Genomic DNA, 24733 nt, shown 5'->3' on the forward strand with positions numbered 1-24733 from the left:
CACAGCATTGACTCAACCAATGGCGTGAGTTTAGGGCAGCACTCTCTGTTTGATCAATCAAACCTGTGACATTACACACTTAAGCTCTATGATGAATAATAAAATAAGTATATAAAGGCTTAAAAAAAATAAATGTACATGTGGCTGCGTTTGAATACAAGATTACATTTGTAGTGTGTTTGCTTGTGTGTAATGTTCAATACGCTTTATTTTCATTAGATAGGATTAAGGTCATGGAAACAATATTTCTCTTTATCATTCTCAGTCTCTCTTTTTCTCTCTTTCTCTCTGCAGTGTCTGCAGATGGTCGACTGCCCTTCAGTGTGGCCAGGCACTCCAGAGATCGGGTGTCTGTAAGGACCATATCAGATTTAAATTTTATACAACTATAATGTTCAAAATTCGCTTAACAGGTTGTCGATAGACAGTCGAGTCTGTATACCAGGGATCCGTTCAAGTACTCATAAATATAATAGGGTTTTTACACAAACATACCAAAGGTCTTCTTTTTAATTTTGTAGTTTGTTTGTAATTTTATAGTTAGTATAAGTATTCTAAACTAAATTATGAATAGTGCACACTGCTTGTAAACAGAGCTAATACAGTAGAATGTGACAAAGCTGCATTTTGAGCCTCTGTACGCAGTCCCTTGGTTTCCACTCTTTGTATTGTCTGTACATCACATCTCATTTCTGCATTGTGTTTGTTGTACAAGTTTGCATGACCTTTACTCCTTATTTCCTTTAACCTTAAAGTGATACATTGTGCCCCCTCAAGCAGTTTAATGGCCCATGTACTAACACTAGATTCAGTGAAACTCAACACGTTTTCTTCTTTTTTTTTTTTTGGTGCTTGCTATTTTTTTTATTGCCCTGGTGGTTATGCATTCTGCCCAGAATTTAATGCCCTTGTTTTCCCCAAATGTGTGGTCAGATGTTGCTCATTTCTTTTGTGTAAACATTCTTTCATGCTGAGTTTTATTTCATGTTTTTGGTTTCATTTTCACCGTGCATGAATCGCTCATCTGTCCGTGTTCCTCTCATCATAGACCTCCAATCCCACACCACTAACAAAGATCCCTACCTCTAAAATTCGGGCAGAGGCTTTGTTGCCGGCCCGGCCGAACTCCGCCAGCTCCTCCAATAAAAGGAGCCCGTTGGTCGAGGCAGATCTTTATGAGCCCCGTCCTTCTTCAGCGGGCCCACAAGTATCGCTAAATATATATGTTGTAAAGGTAAGCCGGGAGCGAGATGGGATTCTGCACAATATTAGAAACTTGTAACTTTTTTCGAGCGAAAACGACATCCTAGAATTTGTTAATTCTTTTGTTTTGGATGCACTATTGTTTTAAATTCCCCATGATTCCAACAGGATTAATGATTCTGTCCTCAGGATGGTGGTTCTCGGAGCCCAGAGAAGAGGTCATCCCTTCCACGACCAGCATCCATACTAACCCGTCGCTCACACATGGCTGAGCATGAGGAGAGTTCCACTTCCATTACCAGTTCTGGGTCCACAGCGCCACGCAGGCCCACATGTAAGAGGCATCACAGTCAGAATCACTCTTCTATTTTCTATTTTCCAATCTATTTTCCACTCAGTTTTCTTCCCTTTTGCTTGAATGGTATGAGACAAATTACCATGACAGTGCAAAACAAGCAACCACTCTTCTAGGTTCTTTAGACTTGCAGATTCTAATGAGGATATTGGGCAGTTCTGCGGTTTCAATGATCTGTTAAGCAATATTTTTATAGTAATTAAATTTATTATAAAGTGATGACAATGCATATTTTTTGTTTTTGTTTAAGCAAACCCAGTTGTTTAATGCACATCCTGACATCTAACACAACACTTCTAAACCCAGAGTATTGTGGCGTAAAAAATAACCTGCAAATGAGCAATATGCATCTTTATTTCTTTAATACACGTACAACCCCTATATATAATAACATTTGATATTTATCAGACTTAATTATCACTTATTTTGATTATACAGATTACTTACTACAATCAAAATGAATACAAGACATTTTCTTAGTATTGCATGGTTTTTATTACACAAAAAGCCAGTATGCGCTGCAAGAATTGATGAATAAAGTACTAATGTAAAGTCTTGTGAGTTGCCTGAAGAATATGAATTGCTTCCTCAAAGCTTTTCGGAGACGTTTGGATCTATTTTTAGACACATCATCTCTGCTTTAGGATCTACAGACTTTCTTTAACTCATACTCTATACACTCACACCCTTTCTCCCCCTGCTCCTGTAGCCTTCCGTACGGAAGTCAAAGCAGAGCGCAGGACAGGCAGGTCTCATAGTATGACAGGTATAGAGTATCATCCAGTATCACCCTGTTTATTGTCAGTCCTTCATACCTGCTGTCCTGTGCAAGGATACAGTCACCATAAAAAATGCAGTGCCATTAAAAGTTGTTCACCCCAAAAGCACATTTCGTTACAGAAGTGGAGCTCTAACACTAAGTTAAAAAGGTGAATAATTTTCATAGGCACTGTTTTACAAAGGTTTTTTTTTTTTTTTGTACTTTATTTCGGTTATGCATGTGAGTACACTTTTCCGTTATGTGTTTGTGGCATGTAAAGTCCATTAAATATTTTTTTTATACATAATGCCTTTTAAAAATCAATAGTAAGATTTATTATCTATCATTGTCATCATCATGTGGGGTCCAAAAGTCTGAAAAAGTCCACTATGCAAAGAAATGACTTCTAAACTATTTTACTTTTCCAGTAAGAAGATATAAACATTTACTTGAGAAGCAACATTGCATAAGATATTAAGACTTGTTTTCATAAACTCAGCTTTCCCTTGATTTTAAATGGTTTATTGATACTAATCAAGTGAAAACCTAATTTACTTGATCGAAAATAAGTGGGAAATATTAATACAATTTAAAATAATTGTTTTTTTTATTTTTATGTATATATGTAATGTATTCCTTTGATGGCAATGCTGAATTTTCAGTATTCAGTCTTCAGTATTACATTATTTTTAGAGTTATCCTAATATGTTTATTTAATATATATATTTATTATTCATTTTATTTATTCCTAATAGTTATACAGTTATACAGCAACTGTTGTGCTGCTTAATATTTTTGTGGAAACCATGATACTTTTTTCAGGATACTTTGATGAAATTTCAGAAGAACAGCATTTATTTGAAATATAAATGTATAGAACTGACACTTTTAATTAGTTTTATGCACCCTTGCTGAATAAAAATGGTTAATTTGAAAATTAATCTTACTGTATCTATATTAAACATACATTCTCTGAAAACAGGTCTCAGTATCATATCTGTTGTATTAAATTATGGAAAAGCTAAATACCGGTAGGAGCATTGTCACTAGTGGACTTTAGACTGCACTGTATTATTTATGTGAGAAAAATGTCACATACATTTGCTAATGTTGCACTTTCTAAATTTCTAACATTTAAACGGCTAATTAAGTTCTGTTTCAACTGTAGGCACAGAGTCTGCTCGGTCCCGCTCGGCCCGCAGTGGCACCTCCACACCCCGCACCCCCGGGTCCACGGCCATCACCCCTGGTACCCCTCCCAGCTACTCTTGCCGTACTCCGGGAACCCCCCGCACTCCAGGCACCCCCAAATCCCTCAGCCTGCTGTCACAGGAGAAGAAAGTGGCCATCATCCGCACACCTCCAAAATCCCCGGCGACTACACCCAAACAGCTGCGCGTCCTTAACCAGCCGCTGCCTGACCTCAAGAACGTCAGATCCAAGATCGGTTCCATTGACAACATCAAGTACCAGCCGAAGGGGGGCCAGGCAAGTCCAAATTCTCCCAATTCATCCTGATTTCACCCCAACCGAGGCTAATAGCCAACTATCCACTCTTTGTCCCCCTCCACATCCGTCTTTCTTGCTGTTTTTATGCTCTTTCAGGGTCGATTCTGTTCCCTGTGTGCACACTGTCATTTAAAGTGTGCTTTACTGTGTTTCGCACTCATTCGCATGTATCAATTCACTGTGTGCATGCTAATGGCTGCACATAATAGCTATTAGGCCATTTCACTTGTCTTGGATTGACTGGTTCTTTGCCTGACTGGAAGGTAATGGCACTTGTTCTTATAACATGGAGCAAATCATGTTCCAATAATATACCTCATATTATTTATGTATTATATCATTTTTATTTTAAATGGCAACATTTGCACTTTGAGATGATCATAAGGACATAGAACCTGTCATCAGACTGTGTTATTCTGTATTAAATTAATATTTGGGCTGTCAGTTGATTACATTAATTTCATAAGACATTTTATAAATAAAAACAATATAAAGTTTAAATGTAAATGTATTAAATTTTTAACAGTCATATACCATCAGGTTTTGCCCTAGTACTAAAGAATAAGTGATTTGTCTGACTATCTATTATTTTGTACTCTCTATTTCAACATCTCATATAGAAATTCTGGAGAGACTGTTCTAATACAGAACACTTTTGGAATTATTTGATTGTATGCTAGATAGCCTTAGGTTGCATTTTGGGATTATAGAAACTTTCAAGGATACACACATGAATGCATTTACACCCATACGCCAAGTTTGTTTTCCTCTTATGTCTTGGACACTCTGGTCTTGTAGGAGGTTTGTTTTCCAGGATGAATAGAGTTCATTTGGGACGATGGGGACAGGCTCTTGATGTAAACACCCCTTGTGTTTTTAGGTCATTTCATGCGCGCTCGCTGTAATGAGCAGGGTGTAGGCTGCGTGCTGGAGTGACATGTTTATGTCTGGCTCGTGGCAGAGTGCAGCAGTGCAGAGGAAAGGATCTCGTCAGCCAGAGGAGTGGGAGATTGGGAGGTTATTGGGATAGGACGGGAGACTGCAGTTATAAACGATAAGGAAGGACATTGGAGTAATTGAGTTGGTCTATCTTATACGTCTCAAGAGACAATGTGTTAGATTTCAATTCTTGAGAAAACGATGTGTCAAAAATATAATATTGTGAAACATAATATAAAGTTTTAAATGAGGACAAGATCGGGTTTTTCTTGCACTTTTGAAGTGAAAACTTTGACAAAAAACTCGATATTAAATGATTACATTTGAAATAATATTAAACGTTGGACGGGGCTTGATCGGGAAATGATTGGATTGGAAACAATGGGTTTTTAAAAAATCAATTTAAGAATTATTTTGATAACATTCCTATTGAGGTTATATGATTTTTATTTCATTTTAAAATATTTTTTCCCCAATGAAGTCCATTTATAATGTTATAATGCTTATTCATCAAAACAGTTAACATTTAGATAAAAAAGACTAACAATGATGTTTACGAAATACAGATTTGATTTAATATTGCCGTTAAAAGCTAAAAGTAGCAAAAAAAAGTTAATGTTATCCTAAATTAATTAACTCTTAAGGTCCAGGTGTGAATAGATAAAACTACATTTGCATCGAATAGATAATTCATTTAAAACTTCATTTTTGACTGTTTTTGATGATTCAAATCTTGACTTAATAATATAATAATAAAATACAACCGAAAATGTAGATTGTTGCACCTTTTAAGCAATGACTGATAATACTGAAAAGAAGCAATTAAATCACTGTCACTTTCTAAGTTCGTCCCTAGTCTTTGTGAGCCCTGTAGACTTTACAGTGATGAGTCATTTAGTGAACTTGAAAATGGCATTGGAGTTCATTTTAGGACATTAAGGACACCCTAAGGAGGGTGAGTTGTATAACCTATGCCACGGCCTGAATCTGTCTGGGCCCAAATGCTCCCTCACCCCTGGATGACATCGAGTGTCTCCCCAGCATAGTCACTCACAGAACAGGTCTAAGAGACAGTGACATGAGCCACAATCTCTCAAGGTTGAGTGAGCGGGCATGTGGCGGCCACTGCCAGTCTGTGTTTGCCCAAGGGTGAGACTGGATAAAAGTGCTGCGCCTGTCTGTGCCTTAATGACATAATATATCTACTGAGGGCCACTGAAGCAGACGGGGACAGTCTGAAAACCCGGAAACTGGAAAACTCGGAAAGCATGTGCGTGTTTAATGTCAGAACATTTCATTGGATTAATATTCGTCTAAAAGCTGCAACGATACATGAAGTTATGTAGATACTTGTCTGCTCAAATCTAAATAGTTTTACTTTACAAATATAATTAATAGTGATGTTTACTTTATAATTTAATAGTATAATATAATATAATAATATAATATATGATAACATCCCCAGTGAGGTTGTCTCATACCTATTTTATTTTTATTAAATAAATACCCCCCCCCCCACACACACACACACAAAGTCAGTGTTTTTTCCCCTTTAATTAAAACAGACAATATTTAATATTTAATTTTTTTATATAATTAATTATGATAATAATGATATACAGTATACGATTTTTATAAATGTAGAAATTTTATCATACCTAATTTCTTAAATCCTAAAATCTTGTCATCTTAAGTAATTTAGTTCTTCATGATCATATTTCACTGTCTTCCTGACCTATAGAAATACATGTTCCATATGTGCTGCTGTGCCTTTAATACTTATTGTTTAAGAAATGTTTAAGAAAACATTGTTAAAATAATTTTTTTGCTGTTTTTTAATACAAAAATTGCACTGTCCTCAAAGATTTTTGACTGGCCATGAATTTACACTCAGTGTTAAAATGTAATGAAAAACTTGACTTTTGTTATACTATTTTGTCACCAGTTTGGAATCCTGCAGAATAACATTCCCATTAAGATCGTATCATCTAATCTTTAAGAAATGTCCTCCCGTATGAAGTTTATCTATAATGATAGTGGAGATTTTTGTGCTGCTGGACCTTTAAGACTTCTTTGAAAACTCAATTGTTTGCAGCTTAGTTTAAAAAAAATGCCCTAAACTTTGATGGATGTTTTGACTTCTGAAAGTAACTGTATGTTTTCATGTAAAATGATCTCAAAACATGATTGAGATAAGATTGAGCTAAAATCTGACTACTCATGTGACCCATTTAACATTCTTTGTGTGTGTGTGTGTGTGTGTGTGTGTGTGTGTTTCATGGTACTTTTCATCACTCAGAGTTGACCTCACCACATTTGACTTTGTCATAGCTTGAAGACTCATGTATGTCTCGAGATCAAACACAGACTCTGGCTCCAGCTGTCTCTCTCCCTGAAGGGTCATCATCTGTGCATTGTTCTCCATCACCCCCTCTGCGTCGGTGTTTTGTGCACTTCATTCGGGTTTACAGTATTTAAACCTGCCACAGTATGTGTGCAAGAGTGTGTGTTCAAGAGAGATTTCAGTAACATTGACTGCAGTTGTTCACTTTTTCCTGCTTTCTGAGCCAGCCTAGGTCCAAATCCCTATTCCCTAATAAATTAAGACTATCTCAGAAAACAGCTGAGGCCAGTTAAAAGCATGCCACTACAACAGCCAACAGCCTGGTGGTGAGTGCATTGTTGAAGCCTCTGTTCCACTGCAATAACAGCTAAATGGATTGTGCATCAGGTGATGTGTGAAACCGTCACTGTACATTGACTACAGCAGTCAGGTGTCATCGCATGAGTCTGGTGTTTGATGGACTAAAGTACATTTAGCCTTTATAGACTATGTTGCACTGAATGATTAATTTTCATTGGCCTCTGAGGTATTTCTTGTTCTTACACCTATTTTATTGGAGAGGGGCTTCTTTTATTAAAAGCCCCAATATTCTCTTTATTTTCTTTCACTATGAAATAAAATTAATGATGCAATTTCACTTAGAGTTTCATCATTCTTTATCAAGAACACAGATTTTTTCTATAAGCCCATACAATTATTTGATAATTAACTTATTAGTTTATATGTCTGTATATGCAGTATATACAATAAGTATATACAATAGCATAATATGTAATATAAATATGAAGCATTATAATTGAATTATGAATATGAATTTAAAATTCATCACCAGTAAAATTAAATAATAAATAGAATAAAAAAATATTTAAAGCCAAATACAATAATAATAAAAAAATATTATTATTAAAACACACAGACACACACACATACACACACACACACACACACACTGTAACTTTATATTATATAATAATATTAAAGGTAGGGTAGGTAGGATTTATATAAAAACTTTTTACCAAATTTGATTAAACTTTCTATATATATCAATGCATAATTAAAATGTAAGTACTCTGATAAAAAGAGTATAAAAATCGAGTGACTCTAGACCGTTTAATCTTCATTAAACACAGCTCATTATTTCCATTCGGGACGAATCACAGGATTGGCTTGCGCGACTGTCACTCTCCGTCGCCATGACTACCGCCGCTATTACTGGCTCTGCCCACGTGCGCGCAGTCGCGCACCCGTTTTTAGGTGGGAGTGAATGGAATTAATGAGCTGTGTTTATTGAAGATTAAATACACTAGAGTCACTCGTTTTTTTATACTCTTTATTTCAGAGTACTTGCATTTTAATTATGCATTGGTATATAAAGACAGTTTAAACAAATTTGAATAAAAGTTTTTTTTAGACAATTCTGACCTACCCTACCTTTAAATGTAAAATATTATTATTATAGCCTACTACTAATTTATTTTTAAATACTATTATTATACTCTTTTGTCACAGGTCAGCAAGTCCTGCAGAGTGACTCACAATATCCAAGTTTAATAGGGTGATCTCTTGAAAAATTAGCAAATAAGGACCCCAACTGGAAGTGAGGTTGACATTTGCAGGCGTTAGCATGAGAGCAAGAGTTGTACATGTAACAGCTAATTAAATTTGTAATGTTTATTTGGAACTACTTCCATGTTCATTTATTCAGCCCTTAAGTCTGATGGCTTCACTTAATGGAGAGACATTCCGCATTAATTAGCATAAAATAAGTGTCTAACTGTTGGAAACGGTGTCAACAATGAGTGCAGTTGCAGTTTAACCCTTAAGGGGCGTTCACACTGACAGTGATTAAATCAACACGTTTCTGCACTGATGGTTGCTTGTAGACAGACATTGCTCTCCACAAGCCGCATTGTGTTATACTTGCTGTACATTTGCATAAAGTTGACCTCAACTCAACTTTTGTTGCTTTGTCAACGCTTCACTTTTAATGACTGGGAATTGCCCATTTGATTTTTGGCTGCAGGTGCTGTGAGCACCAAGAGACGGGTCAAGTTCATCTTTATGGGTTGTTACCTTACCTCTCTTACTGACCCGTCTCACCAGTGCACGGCTACCAGTTGTCTGAATGTGTGTGTGCATGTATGTGTGTGTGTTTCCATCTGCGTTAAAAGAGCCACATATCTTTGTATTTTTCTAGATTCAAATTTTAAACAAGAAGCTGGACTTCAGTCACGTACAGTCAAAGTGCGGATCCAAGGATAATCTGAGGCATTCGCCCCGTGGAGGCAATGTATGTACTGCTCCATCTCTCCCTATGTCTCTCTCTCCTTCTCTTCCAAAGCCAACAAACCTCCACGGTTTTTGACCATTTACTTGGGGTGTGAATCGTCACTTTTCTCACGAAAAGTCACGATTGAATTCGATTCGATATCACGTTGCGTTGTATCCTCACTTTTCAATATTACTGCACATGCCTACATTTTCGTCAATGAATACAAGCAGTCAGATATAGGAACTCCCTTTTTATTTGATCTGCTCCAAGAAAGTACACTTCCTGAATGTAGCAAACATCAAACACAACTTAAAGCAACACCATGTAGTTTTTCAACCTTGGTAATATATTTCCAAGACCCTTGTGATGGTACATCGACTTACAATAGGTTGAAAGACACGTCTGCCATAGCCTGACGGGGTCTGTATCGCTTTTACTGGCACTACGGAACTTCGGGGTTCGGGTAGTAACCCGAGCACAAAAAGAACTACAATATTCGACTGCTTTACGGCATACCTCACTTCCCCCACCACCACCCACTTCCTCAAATTCGGATGTGAGAGCCCAACTAGCGTTTGTTTGCCGGCTGGTATAGCGTCTGTATGTTGTTGTCACGGCCGAAGCAGCAACTAAACCGAAGGAGGCAGAGGTTTTGTCAGAGGAGACTAGGAAGAGAAAAAGGGAGAGTGATAAAATCAAAGTCCGAACGAGGATCAATATTGGTCCAGCGTTCGCTCGCTGGCGTGAGCTAAAGGAGGAGGAGGGACCGATGCTGACTTGGCCGTCATGCTGTCGGACTAGTATAGCTTCATGATTAGACGGACTAAATCATCTTGATAACTATCCTAAAGACTGCAGGCTGATAGTCAGGTTTGTTAATTATTTATTTTTCTGGTGAAAGTGTCTTGCCTCAGGCTAATGCAAATCGATTTTTTAAATTTGCAGATTCATCTATGGTAGCTTGATATCATAATATTGACGATATATGGCTATTACCTACCACACAAACATTGAATTTAATTATCATATCCATTATGTAAAACAGTAGCCAATAGGCTACTATAATGACGCTGGCTTGTAAGCGTGAGCTACGCGATCTTTTGGCGTTTGAAAAAAATAAAACACATGCAATTATATTCAGATGACATGCTGAAATATATGCCACTGTACCTGGGATGAAGACATTTCACACGCAACACAGGTGAACGCAGAACTCCTTCTGCAGAGTTCGGGGGTTTCGGCTTGTCAACAAATGCACGTGTATCCCTTTGTGACAGTAGTAGAAGACAATACTGTTTCCCAATTGTAGGGGGACCCCGAGAGCAAAAGCTACTTGGTGTTGCTTTAAGTCTGAACACAGCAGACGACAGGACCATTTAGAACAAGCACTAGTAAATACTAAAATCTCATGAAACTGTCAATTTTATTTAAGCTACAATAACGCTCAACACACACACACACGCGCGCACGCACACACACACTCAAGCTCACACGCTGTACATTTTAAAATAGTGGGTGCATTTTTTATTACTCGCTTTTGTGTTTCGCCTCTCTCCACCATTTTACGCGAGTGCAGGAAGCGCGTATGTGACGAACGCCTATCGTTTATTACATTTCTACTCCACTGGATGCTCAGTAGGACAAAATGCTTTCCATGGCAGAATCAAACATCATATAGATACAGACAACATTGAATACACACACACATCAGATATATTTTCACACATGGATCTAAAATTCAAAACTGAAGTCCCTTCTTGTTGCTCATCATGTGAAAATATATACAGTACATCTATATGTATATATTTGTAAACCGTAATGCAGGTGTTCGATGTTGACCCATCAACACTTGTGTGTCTACTGTATGGAAGTCATATCAAAATAAGACGACGCATCACTCTTCTTTTCAATATATTTCATTTTTCGGTTGGAGAAAAATGATGGTAATTTATATGGTTATTTTCATCCTGAAACAGTTTTGATCAACAGTCTGTATCATGGAGTAGTTGCTGTCAACATTTTTATTCTTCTCTTCTTTGGGTTTCATGGTCTCCTGTATTATACTTAGGCTACATTTTAGGTTCTGTTCCAAAACCTAGTAAGCCGTCTTGCTGTCTGCCGCCCACACAGGGAGCATCCTAACTGAAATGGAACCTCATAAGTGACTTATTTGGAGTGCTCCACAAAGGCAGTGGCTTAGTGTGTTATATACAGTACATTTTAAGTTAAATTCTTTCAGATTATTCCATTTTTTGAAAGAAGTCTCTGATGTTCACCATAGCTGCATTTATTTGATCAAAATACAGTATTTTTTTTATTTTTGTTGAAAACAGTTGGGCTGCTTAATATTTTTGTGGACACTGATACATTTTTATTCAGGATACTTTAATGAATATAAAGTCTAAAAGAACAGCTTTTATCTGAAATAGAAATCTTTTGAAATATAAATGTTTCTACTTAAAATTCTACTGAATAAAAGTAGCTAGTATTTAGATTAGTAAAATTTTATGACAAACTTTGATGTTGGCTTGACAAAGTCAGGTCTGAAAGTTTAAAATACCTTTGAAAAGCTTGAAGTTTGATGGTTTTACTCAGAGAAAGCCTAGTTTTAGCATATTAGGATAATTAGCACATTGCTAGCATGAATTAACATGTTGATAGCATGATTTAACACCTTGTTATCATGGTTTAGCATGCTGTTAGCATGATTAGCATGTTGTTAACATGAAATACGAGTTGTTCTGGTCTTTGGCAGTAATACATTTAAAACAACAACAACAACAACAAAACATGTAATACGATTGTGTCCCAAATGACGCACTATACACTATCACTTTGTACTTATGCATGTAATCATCTGTGTAGTGTATACATTTTATATGGTTATTTAGTTATTCACTGGCGCAGTCAGAAAGCCCCTCACCTTCCGCTACGTAATTAAAGCTGTGACAGTCGAGTGCATGAAGTGCCCAACATCCCACACTTTGTTTTTATCCATTAATTAACTGCATCATCCGGGTGTTTAAAGTGTACTTTTTCTATGTGCAATTTTCAGTGTGAACACACTACTCGCAGTATTTATACTAAAAAAAAAAAAAATCATAGAATAGTGCACAAGTACTCAAATTGGGACGCACATTTTGCTACAGTAGCATTATTGAACACATTGCTAGCATGGTTTAACACGTTGATAGCATGATTAGCATAATTTAACGTTTTGTTAAATTATGTCTTGTTTGACTGATTTGTCAAGCCAACATAAAAAAAATAAAAAATCTAACTGACCACAAACATTTGAACGCTAGTGTAAAATGTGAAGCACACAGTAAATTAGTCTCATAATTGATCAGTAGTTTGCTGTTAACTTGTTGCTACACTAAGTATGTGATAAATAATATAAATAGGCAACCCAGAATACAGAAATATTGTGTAAAATATTTAATTTTGAGTATTTTTAGTAATAATTGTAAATATTAAATTATTTATATTAATAATTGACATATCTCTCACTTTGTCTGCCATCCATATTTTTTTTACTAAGCTTCTTGTAATACATTTATGCCATTGCGTTCACTGCTAGGATAAATGCAATGCTGTCTCACAATTTGATCAAGATAAATTATCGTAAAGGCAGCATAATTATGCCTAAAAGCTGCTAATGTAGTCAGGTCTCTAGTTTTTGGTCTCCCTGCTCTTTCTGATTGTGTATATTGCCTGCTAAAATGTCTTGACCAGTGTTTTCTAAATGTCAGAGCTGGTATGTGCTGAGTCTGTACTTCAATCAGATTTGCTTTTTCTGCCCCTTGCAGCAGCAGCGGTCAGTCATTGTGAGTGACTATTACAACAAAGCTATAATGACCACACTGTGTAGAGCATGGCGCTAGCAATGCTAAGGTCATGGGTTTGATTCCCACAAATATTACTTATGCTGTCTGTTTAGTTAAGGTTGGAATATTCCTTAACTTTCTGGAACATTACTTTAATGCGGTAATTGAGCACTATAATATAACAATTAGTTACATTTCTCTTATTTGTATGGGACAAAAGGTCAAAATCTTCTTTTAAGTATGTATTTAATGATTCAGTACACCAGTAGCTACACCAGAATCTACCCAACCCAATATTTACTTTGCCGTGAATTTCTAAACATCTGTAAGTCTCTCATCTGATTCAGTGGCCTGATGGTGTATTTGTGATATTCATTTGCAGTTGTTGGATTTCTTAATGTTATGACATCTTCAGCATATTGATCAGTTTTTGCAGATTTGCTGCTCAGCTAACAATGCGTTTAGTGTTAGGTGAACTTATCGATTATTGCTACTTTTTATGCAATTTTTTTTTTTTTTACATTGCAGATTCATATGTGAAGAAGAACTGGAGTGACTCCTTGCCTTTTATTATCCCATTTTAATTTAATTTTTTTGTACTCAACATCTGGTGTTTCTTACAGGTTCACATTCAGTCTAAGAAGATTGATCTTAGTCATGTGACCTCCAAGTGTGGATCAATGGACAACATCCGCCACAGGCCAGGTGAGCATCCTAATGAATTCTGGAAATTTTAGCCACAGATTGGAAATTTGCAATGTCATGATACAGATTGTATTTAAAGCATGCAACGCCTGAGGTAGGCTATTTGATGATATAACAGCGCCATCTTGTGGTTATATTTTAATCTCCTCCTTTGCCAAATCCATTTAAGGATTCTGCCTTTTTTAAATTATTCTTATATACAAAAGGCAAAACTCTTTCCAATGATTAACAGTTATCAGTGATCACCTTTGTATTTTAAAGAGCTGAGATTTTATAAACGTTCATTTTGTATAGATTTAAGAGCATAGGCCTATAACATTCAGTACTGTTGAAAAGTTTGGCGTCAATGTTTGTTTTATTTTATTCATATTTTTATTCAATGCATAAAATGTATCAAAATTGACATTAAAGACGTTTATAATGTTACAAAAGATTTATATTCGAAATAAATGCAGTTCTTTTTCCATTCATTAAAAAAACCGACCAAAAATATTAAGCAGCACATCTGTTTTCAACATACAATAATAAGAAATGTTTCTTGAGCAGTAAATTATAATGATTTCTGAAGGATCATGTGACACCGAAGACTGAAAATCCTGAAAATCCAGATTTGCCATCATAGCAATAAATTACATTTTAAAATATATTCAAACCTTTTAATTGTAATTATGTTTCACAATATTACAGTTTTTACTGTATTTTGATAAATATAAATAAATGCAGCTTTGGTTAGCATAAGAGATTTAAAAATGCAACTTTAACAGTAGAGTAAATCTTTAGATTTTATTCCTGTTTTTTTTTTTTTTTAGGTTTGTGAAAAAAAATGTTCTTTTAAGATTTCACCAGCAGAGAAATGATAAATTGATTGCATTTCTTTTCTATGACTCTCAGGAGGTGGTCATGTGCGCATTGAGAGTGTGAAGCTGGACTTCAGAGAAAAAGCCCATGCAAAGGTAGGCTCACTGGACAATGCCCACCATACGCCTGGAGGAGGCCACGTACAGGTGAGTGCACAAACACAACTGTTTTTACTTATCCGTCCCACAATATACACGAGGACGAGCAAAGAGACCATCACCGACTCCCTATTTCCTGCTTTCTAAGATTGAAAGCCATAAGCTGTTGTTCCGAGACGCAGCCAAAGCACGTGTGGATCACGGGGCAGAGATTGTGATCGAGGCGCTCGGGCTGTCAGGCGGCACCTCTCCTCACCGGCACAGCCACATGTCCTCGTCCGGGAGCATCAACATGCTGGAGTCTCCACAGCTGGCCACGCTGGCCGATGATGTGACCGCTGCCCTGGCCAAACAAGGCTTGTGAATCCGAAATGTCTCCGTTCACTCAAATTCCCTCCACTCAATCTACAGTAGTCCCCTTCATTGGTGTCACGGTTGACCCTTCCTCCCTCCGGTATTTAATGAAGACTACAGATTTCACTTCCCATTTGAAAAAAATAAGCATTTTAACTGTTTTTTTGTTTTGTTTTTGTTGGTCAATTTTAATGAATAACGACTTGTTAGAGCTAGAGACCAGTGCTTTTTATTACCCATGTTACATGTGACTTTTTATGATTGTGTACAGACTGTGGCCTCAACTGCTGGTTTAGGGTCAGTGTCAGGTGTGTTGCGTAAAAGTTGGTCGAACAGAATTTTTTATACACAGGAATGTGGCGCGACGGTACCATTCTGCACGTGTTCTTTTGCCCATTCAGTGCATGGACTCTAAAACATCTCAACTGCGAGTCACATACGATCAAACACAATATACACTATAAGGGAATATATTTATAAGTATACCAGCTCTTTGTCTCGACATCTCATGCTCAATTGAAAAAAAAGAAACGATTACTCCTTCGATAACTTATTCCTGTACTATTGCATTTAAAAAAACAACAACTAGATAGTATGACGAGCATGTATTCTAGTACACAAAAGAGGCTATTTTCTATTTCAAGGGATTTTAGTATAGTTATTTGCTGAAACATAGAGTAAAATCAACACATCATGTTTTGTAGACACTGGCAACAATGTTTAGTTTGTACATTGTTTCAGACGACCGTTACGAAACCGTTGCTTCCGTGGATCTTTGTCGGTGCACAGTTTAAGCAGATTTGTGCTTTAACTTACGGTGTGGTCACATGGGCGATATTGAAGAAGTCACTTTTTCAGATTTCTTTCAGAAGTCACTGTCAGCACGGTGAATTCGCCGTGAAATACTACAACTTGAGCAAAATCTGCATGGGGAACTTTTTCGCCCTCATGCGAAACTCCCAAACACGCAGAATCCTGTTGAAATGACTAGATTTCGCCTGCGAAATTTTGCCGAGCAACATTAAATGTGACTGCACCTTTACACAAAACGCTTATATTACAGTATGACATTACGCAAATACAACCGAGGGCTCCAGTTATACATGAATCATGTAAGATCTGCTCAATCTGCTGTCTTGAAGCATCAACCACATACCGCCATCTTTCAGAGTCGAGATGGGAACGGACCCGCCTGAGCAAGATATGGGTGGCTCTGCGGCCCTCATTTTATTCATAAACGTAGGGAGCAGCTCCTCGGGACGCTGTCGGTGATTTAGGCCCTGTGTTCGTCTGCTGATTCCTGCTTGGATGCTTAGTTTTCTTTCTTAGGACGTGGAAAAAGAAACACAAAACAAAACTTTAAAAAGGATACTCACTGCGCTTGCATTTGTTTGAACACAGTACACCAGTATATTTTTTCTCGTCATTTGTGGTTCTCCCCCTGCCCCTTTTCCTCTAGAACAGCTGTCATTCGTAGGCTTCTGTGTTTTCTCGGCCCCCCTGAGCCTTACCTGCCCTTTTCCTTGATTCCCTCAGCTGCTGTAAATGTAATTAAAAGGTCACATAGATGTACGCAGTTTTTCTCCTGTTGGTATGATACGGATTATAAATACCCTTAACAGTTATGACAATAAAAATACAGAAAATGAACAAAACATTGGTGTGATCAGTTTTTTTTCTTCTGACTTTGTATATGAAATGTGTTATGACAAAATTCTACATGTGGGGTTTATAGTATAGTGTATACCATAGCGCTATAAATTAAAGGTGCTCTAAGCGATGTCATGCATTTTTTAGGCCAAACATTTTTTTGTCACATACAGCAAATATCTCCTCACTATCCGCTACCTGTCTGTCTCCTGAACACACTCTAAAAAAACGCGGTCTCTGTAGACACCCCAGGCTCCACAAACAGCAACAAAAACAAACTGGACTAACCCGCACCACGAAACATAACAAACTGTTCCAGCCAATAACCGACAAGAATGATGTGGGGTGGGGTTTGGGGGGTTATTGCGCGGATGAGGAGGAGGGAGGGTCTAGCTAGCCTCCGTTTTGTTTGACAATAGTTCGAACGTCAACAAGAAGTGATGTCACCCAGGATCGCTTAGAGAACCTTTAAGCGTAGCATCAGTTCTGGCAGGTCACGTTAGTCAAACTCGCATCAGCTGACTCCACGTCTAACGTTACGACGCCAATCACTGTATACATACATAAGCTTCTTCAGTATTATCAGCAGCTATCACGTTTCTCAGGAGCTAACTGTATGCTAATTGTCAATCGTATTTGACGATAGTGGTCCTTACAGAACTGTATCGTTGATCAGTCTCTTTTTCAAGCTTAAAGGAACACGCCGACTTTTGGGGAATTTAGCTTATTCACCGTATCCCCCAGAGTTAGATAAGTCCATACATACTACCCTTTTCATCTCCGTGCGTGCCGTAACTCTGCTGACGCACCCACCGCTAGCCTAGCTTAGCACAAAGACTGGAGGTAAACGGCTCCAGCTAGCATACTGCTCCCAATAAGTGACAAAATAACGCCAACATTGTCCTATTTACATGTTGTGATTTGTATAGTCACAGCGTGTACAAATAGCAAGGTCACATGAGACACAGCCATCTTCTAACCGTATACAGACTGGGAACTATATTCTCAGAAGGCGAAGCACTGCTACTTCTGCGGAGTGATTAGCGCAGCACTCTGAGCGAACTCTCTGCTCCTCACCACGGGGCTTCTCGGGTGCTGCGAGTAAATCACTCCGCAGAAGTAGCAATGCTTCGCCTTCTGAGAAAATAGTTCCCAGTATGTATATGGTTAGAAGATGGATGTGTCTCATGTGACCTTGCTACTGTATTTGTACACACTGTGACTATACAAATCACAACATGTAAATAGAATAAGCTAAATTCCAATGTATGTTCCTTTAAATGGAAATTTACAGTAGCTTCAAATGTGCTTCATTCAATCATAATATAGAGTCAGAACTTTTCATTATGAATAATTTGTTTTGCAGGCCTCATAATTAACTCAATGTTTACAGATACTTTTCTTAGTATGTCTGGAATAATTACAGTCTATTTAAAAAAAACAAAAAACAAAAACAAACATATATATATATATATATATATACATATATGTATTAACAGTTAACAATACTTACAGTTAAAAATCTCTCCACTTCAGTTGTCTCAGGTCACGTTCACACTTGTTTTTATGGCTATGTAATAATATTATTATTTTTATCTAGACATATTAAAACATTTATAGTTTTATTTATTTTCAATTATACTTATTAAATCAATAAGGAAATATATTACTATAGTAATAATACCATTGGACTGTAAAACAAAATAAAAATCCAATAATTTTACACAACAGCAGTAAAATGACTGTACCAATATTTATAGCCATCTTCATTTCTTTGCTTTCATCAGAGTTAAACCAGAGCTTTTATTTGAGCGGAATCCCACTAGAAACAACAGATTTATAAACGGTGGAAGATTCATTTTCAAAAGCAGGTCAAAATATGACAAGTTTGCATCCCAGTTGTCTTTGAATTTTACCAGATACCGTACAATAACATATGAATGGAAAAAAAAGCCTGCTGGGCTCTGTCGCATTTACTTCCTTGATATACTCATTGTGAACAACCTTCACATTTTTCCTGATCCAATCTATTCCAGATGGATAAAATCCACCAAGTGTCTGGTTTTCTTGTTGATTATAATGTTTCACTTTTATCATTTTCACTCTGAATTGGGTTGTGAATACAGTTCCATGTTGAAACTCTAAATACCTGCTATAATCAGTCATGTTTACCCACCTGTTCACTTACCTCTCACTTGCCTTTCTGCCTTGTGCGCTGAATATGAAAACATTAACCAGAACAAAGGCTGATACTTTGTGAAAAGTTTATTATGAGAATTGACAGAGGCGAAAAATAAATTAAGACTCTGGGGAAAGGGGAATGAGGTTTTGCAGGCAGTCCATTAATTGGCAGTATATTTAGCACCTTTGACTTTGCGATCCAGACAGTGAGAGGTCAAGGGGGTGGTTTATATTTTTGTGTAACCATGATGCCCCCCACACCCCCCACCACTCACCACTGTTCCGCTACGGAGAGGCTTGTCCCGGCAAGAACATCACCAAGAATACTAGCTGGAAAAAATATGAATGGATTCCAAGAATGGACAAAAGAAATAGGAGTCAAGTGAAAAAAAAAAAATAGGAAACACAAATTACAAAATAATTGTTTATGACTAACATCCCGTGTCCCTTTTATCCGTTTCTGAGTTGGTTTTGGAAACATTGCGTGGATGTCCTGACATCATGGAATCTGGAGAAATGCTTCAGTTTCTTCACTTCTTACACAGACATGATGTGTTTGACGAAAGCTGTTTAGAATGAAGAGATTGAAAACAAAATGTCCATGTGATGCTGGCTTAGAATTACAGGACAACAATCAACGATTATCTGTATAAAACGGTGAGTCATAATTGAATTTTTTTACTGTGATTAATGTGCAATGAGACAATGAAAGGAACTGAACTGACCCTCATAGTTCACACAGCCATTTTCATCCTCCTGGCCTTGCATGAGAGCATCGATCTCAGCTTCAGTCATTTTCTCACCTGCAGGGAAAGTGAGAAGAATAGTTGGATCATGACATTAAACCGGCTGAAAGACAGATGCTCGCCATTAAAATGCATTTAAACCACTGCACAAAATGTTCTTCAAAGTGGAAAAAGGGTTCTTTATATTATTAAAATAATCTTCACAATATAAAAAAAGAAAGAACTGTTAATATTTTAAGAACTGTTCACTGTTCTTTGAGGAACCCAAAAATTATTATAAAAAAAAAAAAGATTTTTTTTTTTTTTTGGAACCTTCATTTTTTAGAAGTGTAGCATGAAAAAACTAAGATATGCTGAAATATACAGTGCAACTTGCTGAAACGTATCATATCTCCTGTAATCTGCCTATCAGTGTTTAAAACGCGGAAAGACATACGTAAAAAAAGGTTGTGAACAGCATGTCACAACGTTTGTGTCAGAAAAGTCGTTAAAGTTTATTCATATATTATTAATATATGCACTTTATTATAGATGCTTAATTTTTTTTAATCGTATCTTGTTTTAATAATTTAATGTAGGCTATGTTTGAATAAATCATCTAATTCTGTCTAAAAATGTCTGAAAATTGTTTAAATTTATTTTGTTGAAAATTGAAAGGCAATTTTCTCTAAATGTTTTTATGATAGCCACCATTTCAATTATAATATCTTGACAACAGGCTTGATTAGTAGAAACATTATAACACTATGATATATCAGTGGTTCTCAATTAGGGCACTTCAGCCAGGCGCCATGGCAACAGGAGGACTTAAAATTATTTAATTATATATACAACTTAAGATGTAAACTGAACACAACCCCCCCCCCCCCCACCCCTAATGACTATTGTTTTTATTGAAGAGCATTAATAGTAATTACTTTTAAAATTAAAGCAGAAATGGAGTTAATATCTTAGATAATATAAGGGAGTCAAAATTGTTGAGATACACTGATGTATATACAGTAATTACAAAGCAGACTTTGCTTTTACATTCAGTTCATTCAAAGTTTCTAGGATAAAAAAACAAACTTAAAAATGACTGAGTTGGTCATCACATGTGTTGCTTCAAAAGAGTCCACTCTCATTATTGATGTGAATTTGGAATTGCAGTAGTGATCTCATTATTAATTTTGGCCACTTACCCAGTGTTGACAAGACGATACGCAGCTCAGCACCCATTACTGTTCCGTTGCCCTCCTTATCGAATACACGCAGACCCTCAACGTAGTCATCGTATGTTGCCTTGTTTGGGCTGTTGATCACAAACTGCAGCATGGGCAGGAAACCATCAAAGTCGACTCTCTTGTTTGTCATGTCTGTGAACAGGGACATAAGTGAATAAAGGAGTCATAGAGTGCAGACGTAACATGAATGCACTGCGAGCACCTGTCATGTCACCAACCTTCTGCCAATTACAGTTAAACAAACAGGCATCTGAAATATTTCACTGCGAAAGCTCCTGACAGTGCTAATGTTGACTAGAAGTACTTTCAGTGTAGCTATTTATAGGGAAAAAAAAGGAAGAAAAGAAATCCATTTACCATCAGCGGTGGGGTTGCCCAGGATCTTTGCAACCTCTTTGTTGGTTGGGTTCTGTCCCAGTGCACGCATGATATCTGCAATCTGGTTGAAGGCTACTTTGCTGTCACCAACTCTGTCGAAAAGTCCGAAGGCCTCCCTGTAATCTGGAATTGCAGAGAGATTATTTTAGTTTGTTGAAGTGTGTCATTTCCGCACACATTAGTTTTAAACAGGTTTCCTGAATACTGTCTCCCATTGGTTAATCAAACAGATGGTCCCGCCCACAACTCACTTCCAGTTATTTAGCTGTATAAGCATCTGTTATATGCTGCTTAATATTGCAAACTAGTATTAGTTATCATATTTTTTATTATTGTAATCATAAACACATGGGTTTTAGCGCAAATAGTTGCACTTTGTCCATTCGCTGTGCTTCGTTATTCTTCTAGTTATCGATCTATAGTGCTAATGAACCAGAAGTCTTGTCCATTCACAGGAAAGCTGGGACATGAGAAACTTTTTTACACACTTTTAATGAGGCACTTTAAATGTCTAATTTGAAGATTAAACTTTATGTAACTTCTGCATATTTTTAAAGACTTTCACTATTTTGCCCCAACAAAAAGAAAAATGGCTTTTTAATTGATTTGATATCAGTTTTCACAACAATTTTTCTCCAAAATCTGGGCATATTAAGACAAAGGTATCTCATTTGTTAAAACAGTTGAAATTGATTTAACAGATAGCCAAAGATGAGCAGACTGAGTAATAATCAGTGCTCAGTATTTCTATGGGCATCATGACTATTAGCTCACTGGAATATGATCTGCTAAAAGATTAATAGCTTCATCTGATTTCCGCATAAAGGCAGCTGCCAGCAACGACGTGACAGGGACAGGGGGAGACATTCAAAGAGTCGACATGGAATGGATATGCTCTCCCAAGAATATAACTCCCTCCATATAAAGGCAGTACCATGTGAGGCCAGAATGCTGACTGAGGTTTAACTCACACCCAGGATCCCGAAAGCTGCCCATCACGGAGCAATGGCCACATTCTTCTACGTGAAATGCAGCACTGAACAATATTGCAAATTAATTGCATTGAATTGCTTGACCTTTATAGCACAATAGAAGTAAATCCCAAAACACTTTGGGAATTTGACTCAAGTTGCTTACTTCAAACCTCTTAAAATGTTCTAAGCTTTTGAATTAATATTGCTGCTAGTTTGTCATTAAAATTCCTGCCAGATTATAATTTGTTGAATTGAAATAGGATAGGCCTATATCTAATTATCCTTCTGCAGGATTTTCCCTATTATAGATTTTTTCTCATTATTTTAAGCACCACATTCCATGTTAACTCATACATACTGTAGGTGTGAGCAACAGTCGTGGAATCTAAAAAAAAAATAAGGAAAAACATAATAATCTCACCTTCCATCTGGTCCGGGCTGAAATCAAGCTGTGCAGGAAAACAGAGGTACATATTACTCTAAGTCATCATTATAAGTTATCGACAAATATAATTTAATATGCAGATCAGTAGGCTATGTACATTAAATATATAGATCAAACATTAATAACAGCTGCATTTGAATCTGTTTAACATTACATAGTGTAGTTATGCTAAATGTATTATTAAAGCTATTATAAAGTCTTACCCAACCTTAATGCAGACATTTTCTTTTATAAGCAATATGAGGAAAATAGAGTTATATTTTATTCTGTTGCATTCCAGAATATTTGCATACTTATTTATTGACTGCATGACATCAAGGACAAAAGTACAGATCTGTGGGCCTTTTCGTTTTGTGTTCTGTATGTAAATTGCAAATCAAACCAGTTCGTTTAAATCGGTTTAAACACTGTAATATACTTTAGTTTACATTACATTTGATCAGTTCTAATTTGTATTGTGTAATATCATTATCATCATATTAATCAGTCATAATATCAAACTAAAATAAGATATATCGGGAATGGTAAATATAAGGGCAGTCGGAGTAATGTTTGAAGCAATGGTCGTAAAATAATAACCAGCAATGCAAATTTCCACTACATAAATCAGGGAGACTATGTGCAAAGCCTGAAGATGTGGAATGATTTTCAAGACCTGAGAAAATCCATCACATCACTAACACCTTTATGACAGGTGAGTCATTCACAAACAGCTGCTTTAATAGAAAACTGAAGAGTGAGAGCCTCAGATCTTGGCATGCTTAATTTAGTCGCTCAGCTGCTTACAGAACATTAAGGAGCTCCATGTTTGGCCATGTGAAACTTCTCCACATTTGGCTATCTGGGCCGATCAGAAAAGGGGTGTGACGTTTGATTGTAGTTATGCAGGAAAAAACTGAACTTATTCGGAACTATCCGTGGTGCTGAATCCGCCAATAATATTTCCAGCGGTCATCAGGCAATAGAGCAACCTTAGGCAACTGCTTATAATGACTTAACATGCCTAAAAGCTAATGTAAATTAAAATATAAGGATCAAACTTTCATGACAGTGTAGTTATGTAAAATACATAATGAAAGTGTAAATGCAACCTTAACGCAGGCCTTTCCAGAAAAATTATACTGGAGGCTATAAACGTCAGAATACAGATATTATGGATTTATTGCTTCATTAAAAGCACATGCATATAATCCCTGGCATGTAAATAATAACAGAACATTATTCTGTAGGTGTAAAATATGTATTGACCAAATCAGCATTCATGACATATAGGTTATAATTAATTTACAAACAAATAATAATAATAATTTAGTATAAAAATTAGTATGCTTTAACAAACTGCATACTTCAATATCAGCTATCACATCAAATGTCACTGTAAAGTGTGAGCAGTAGAATGAACTTTTCACTGAGGATCTGTCTGTTTGATATGACAGGAATGGTAGTTACCTTCACAGCGGCCAGATCCACTGCGGCGGGTTTAGGTGCCTCAGGTTCGGGCGCGGGAGCGGGCTCAGCCTTCTTAGGGGGCTCGGGCTTCTTAACGTCTTTCTTAGGTGCCATTTTTTTTAGTCTATTTGTCCGCCGGGAAGGAAGTTAAAACAGGGAGTGGACCACAGCTTGGAGGATACTCGGCATTCTCAAGGTAAGCATAGATGTTTATATACCTCGTGTAATGTACTACAGAGTTGATGTCAGACTGATGCTCAAGCGGATTGGGTCGTTGGCCACAGAGGGGAGGGCTCGCGCGCCCCAAATGGAGAAGGGGGCGAAGCGAAGCGCGGTGACGGCAAAGGGTCGTAAATATCATTTCAACTTTAGGGCAGACAACAACCCGCGAATTTTCTTGAGAAATGAGGAGGAATGTGTACAGGACCGCTTTTTAATGGAGACTTTTATAAGATATTTAAGA

At 36.9% G+C, this 24733-nt stretch overlaps 2 protein-coding genes across 8 annotated transcripts in view; one reads left to right on the plus strand and one right to left on the minus strand.

Moving 5' to 3' along the window:
• The window catches only part of map2 (microtubule-associated protein 2), a 109165-nt gene extending 92312 nt beyond the window's left edge, over window positions 1-16853 (plus strand). For all 7 annotated transcript variants that reach the window (XM_079619379.1, XM_079619378.1, XM_079619380.1 and 4 more), the window contains 8 exons: window positions 295-353; window positions 1049-1234; window positions 1393-1537; window positions 2268-2324; window positions 3487-3806; window positions 13833-13914; window positions 14806-14918; window positions 15019-16853. In XM_079619379.1, the coding sequence (XP_079475505.1) occupies window positions 295-353; window positions 1049-1234; window positions 1393-1537; window positions 2268-2324; window positions 3487-3806; window positions 13833-13914; window positions 14806-14918; window positions 15019-15234 (1178 nt within the window). In that variant the 3' untranslated portion in view covers window positions 15235-16853. The remainder of the gene's footprint in view (window positions 1-294; window positions 354-1048; window positions 1235-1392; window positions 1538-2267; window positions 2325-3486; window positions 3807-13832; window positions 13915-14805; window positions 14919-15018) is intronic.
• Window positions 16854-19121: 2268 nt separating this feature from the next.
• On the minus strand, window positions 19122-24533 carry myl1 (myosin, light chain 1, alkali; skeletal, fast). Its single transcript, XM_079619755.1, has 6 exons — window positions 24271-24533; window positions 22798-22825; window positions 21382-21525; window positions 20983-21156; window positions 19781-19858; window positions 19122-19621 (listed from the first exon to the last, which is right to left on the minus strand). The coding sequence occupies exons 1-6, from the start codon at window positions 24382-24384 to the stop codon at window positions 19593-19595; spliced, it is 567 nt and encodes a 188-aa protein (XP_079475881.1). The 5' UTR covers window positions 24385-24533; the 3' UTR covers window positions 19122-19592.
• Between the last annotated feature and the right edge of the window lie 200 nt (window positions 24534-24733).

The sequence above is a fragment of the Phoxinus phoxinus genome (genome assembly GCF_949152265.1).
Source record: "Phoxinus phoxinus genome assembly, chromosome: 7".
In the NCBI taxonomy this organism is placed as follows: domain Eukaryota; kingdom Metazoa; phylum Chordata; class Actinopteri; order Cypriniformes; family Leuciscidae; genus Phoxinus; species Phoxinus phoxinus.

What these genes read in the sequence shown, in the direction of transcription:
- myl1 (XM_079619755.1), bottom strand. Translation starts at nt 24,384, where the DNA reads ATGGCACCTAAGAAAGACGTTAAGAAGCCCGAGCCCCCTAAGAAGGCT. An exon ending in TATCGTCTTGTCAACACTGG is followed by an intron (nt 19,859 to 20,982) that starts GTAAGTGGCCAA and finishes CTTTCCCTGCAG; the next exon opens with GTGAGAAAATGACTGAAGCT. An exon ending in TGGCTGTGTGAACTATGAGG is followed by an intron (nt 19,622 to 19,780) that starts GTCAGTTCAGTT and finishes CATTCTAAACAG; the next exon opens with CTTTCGTCAAACACATCATG.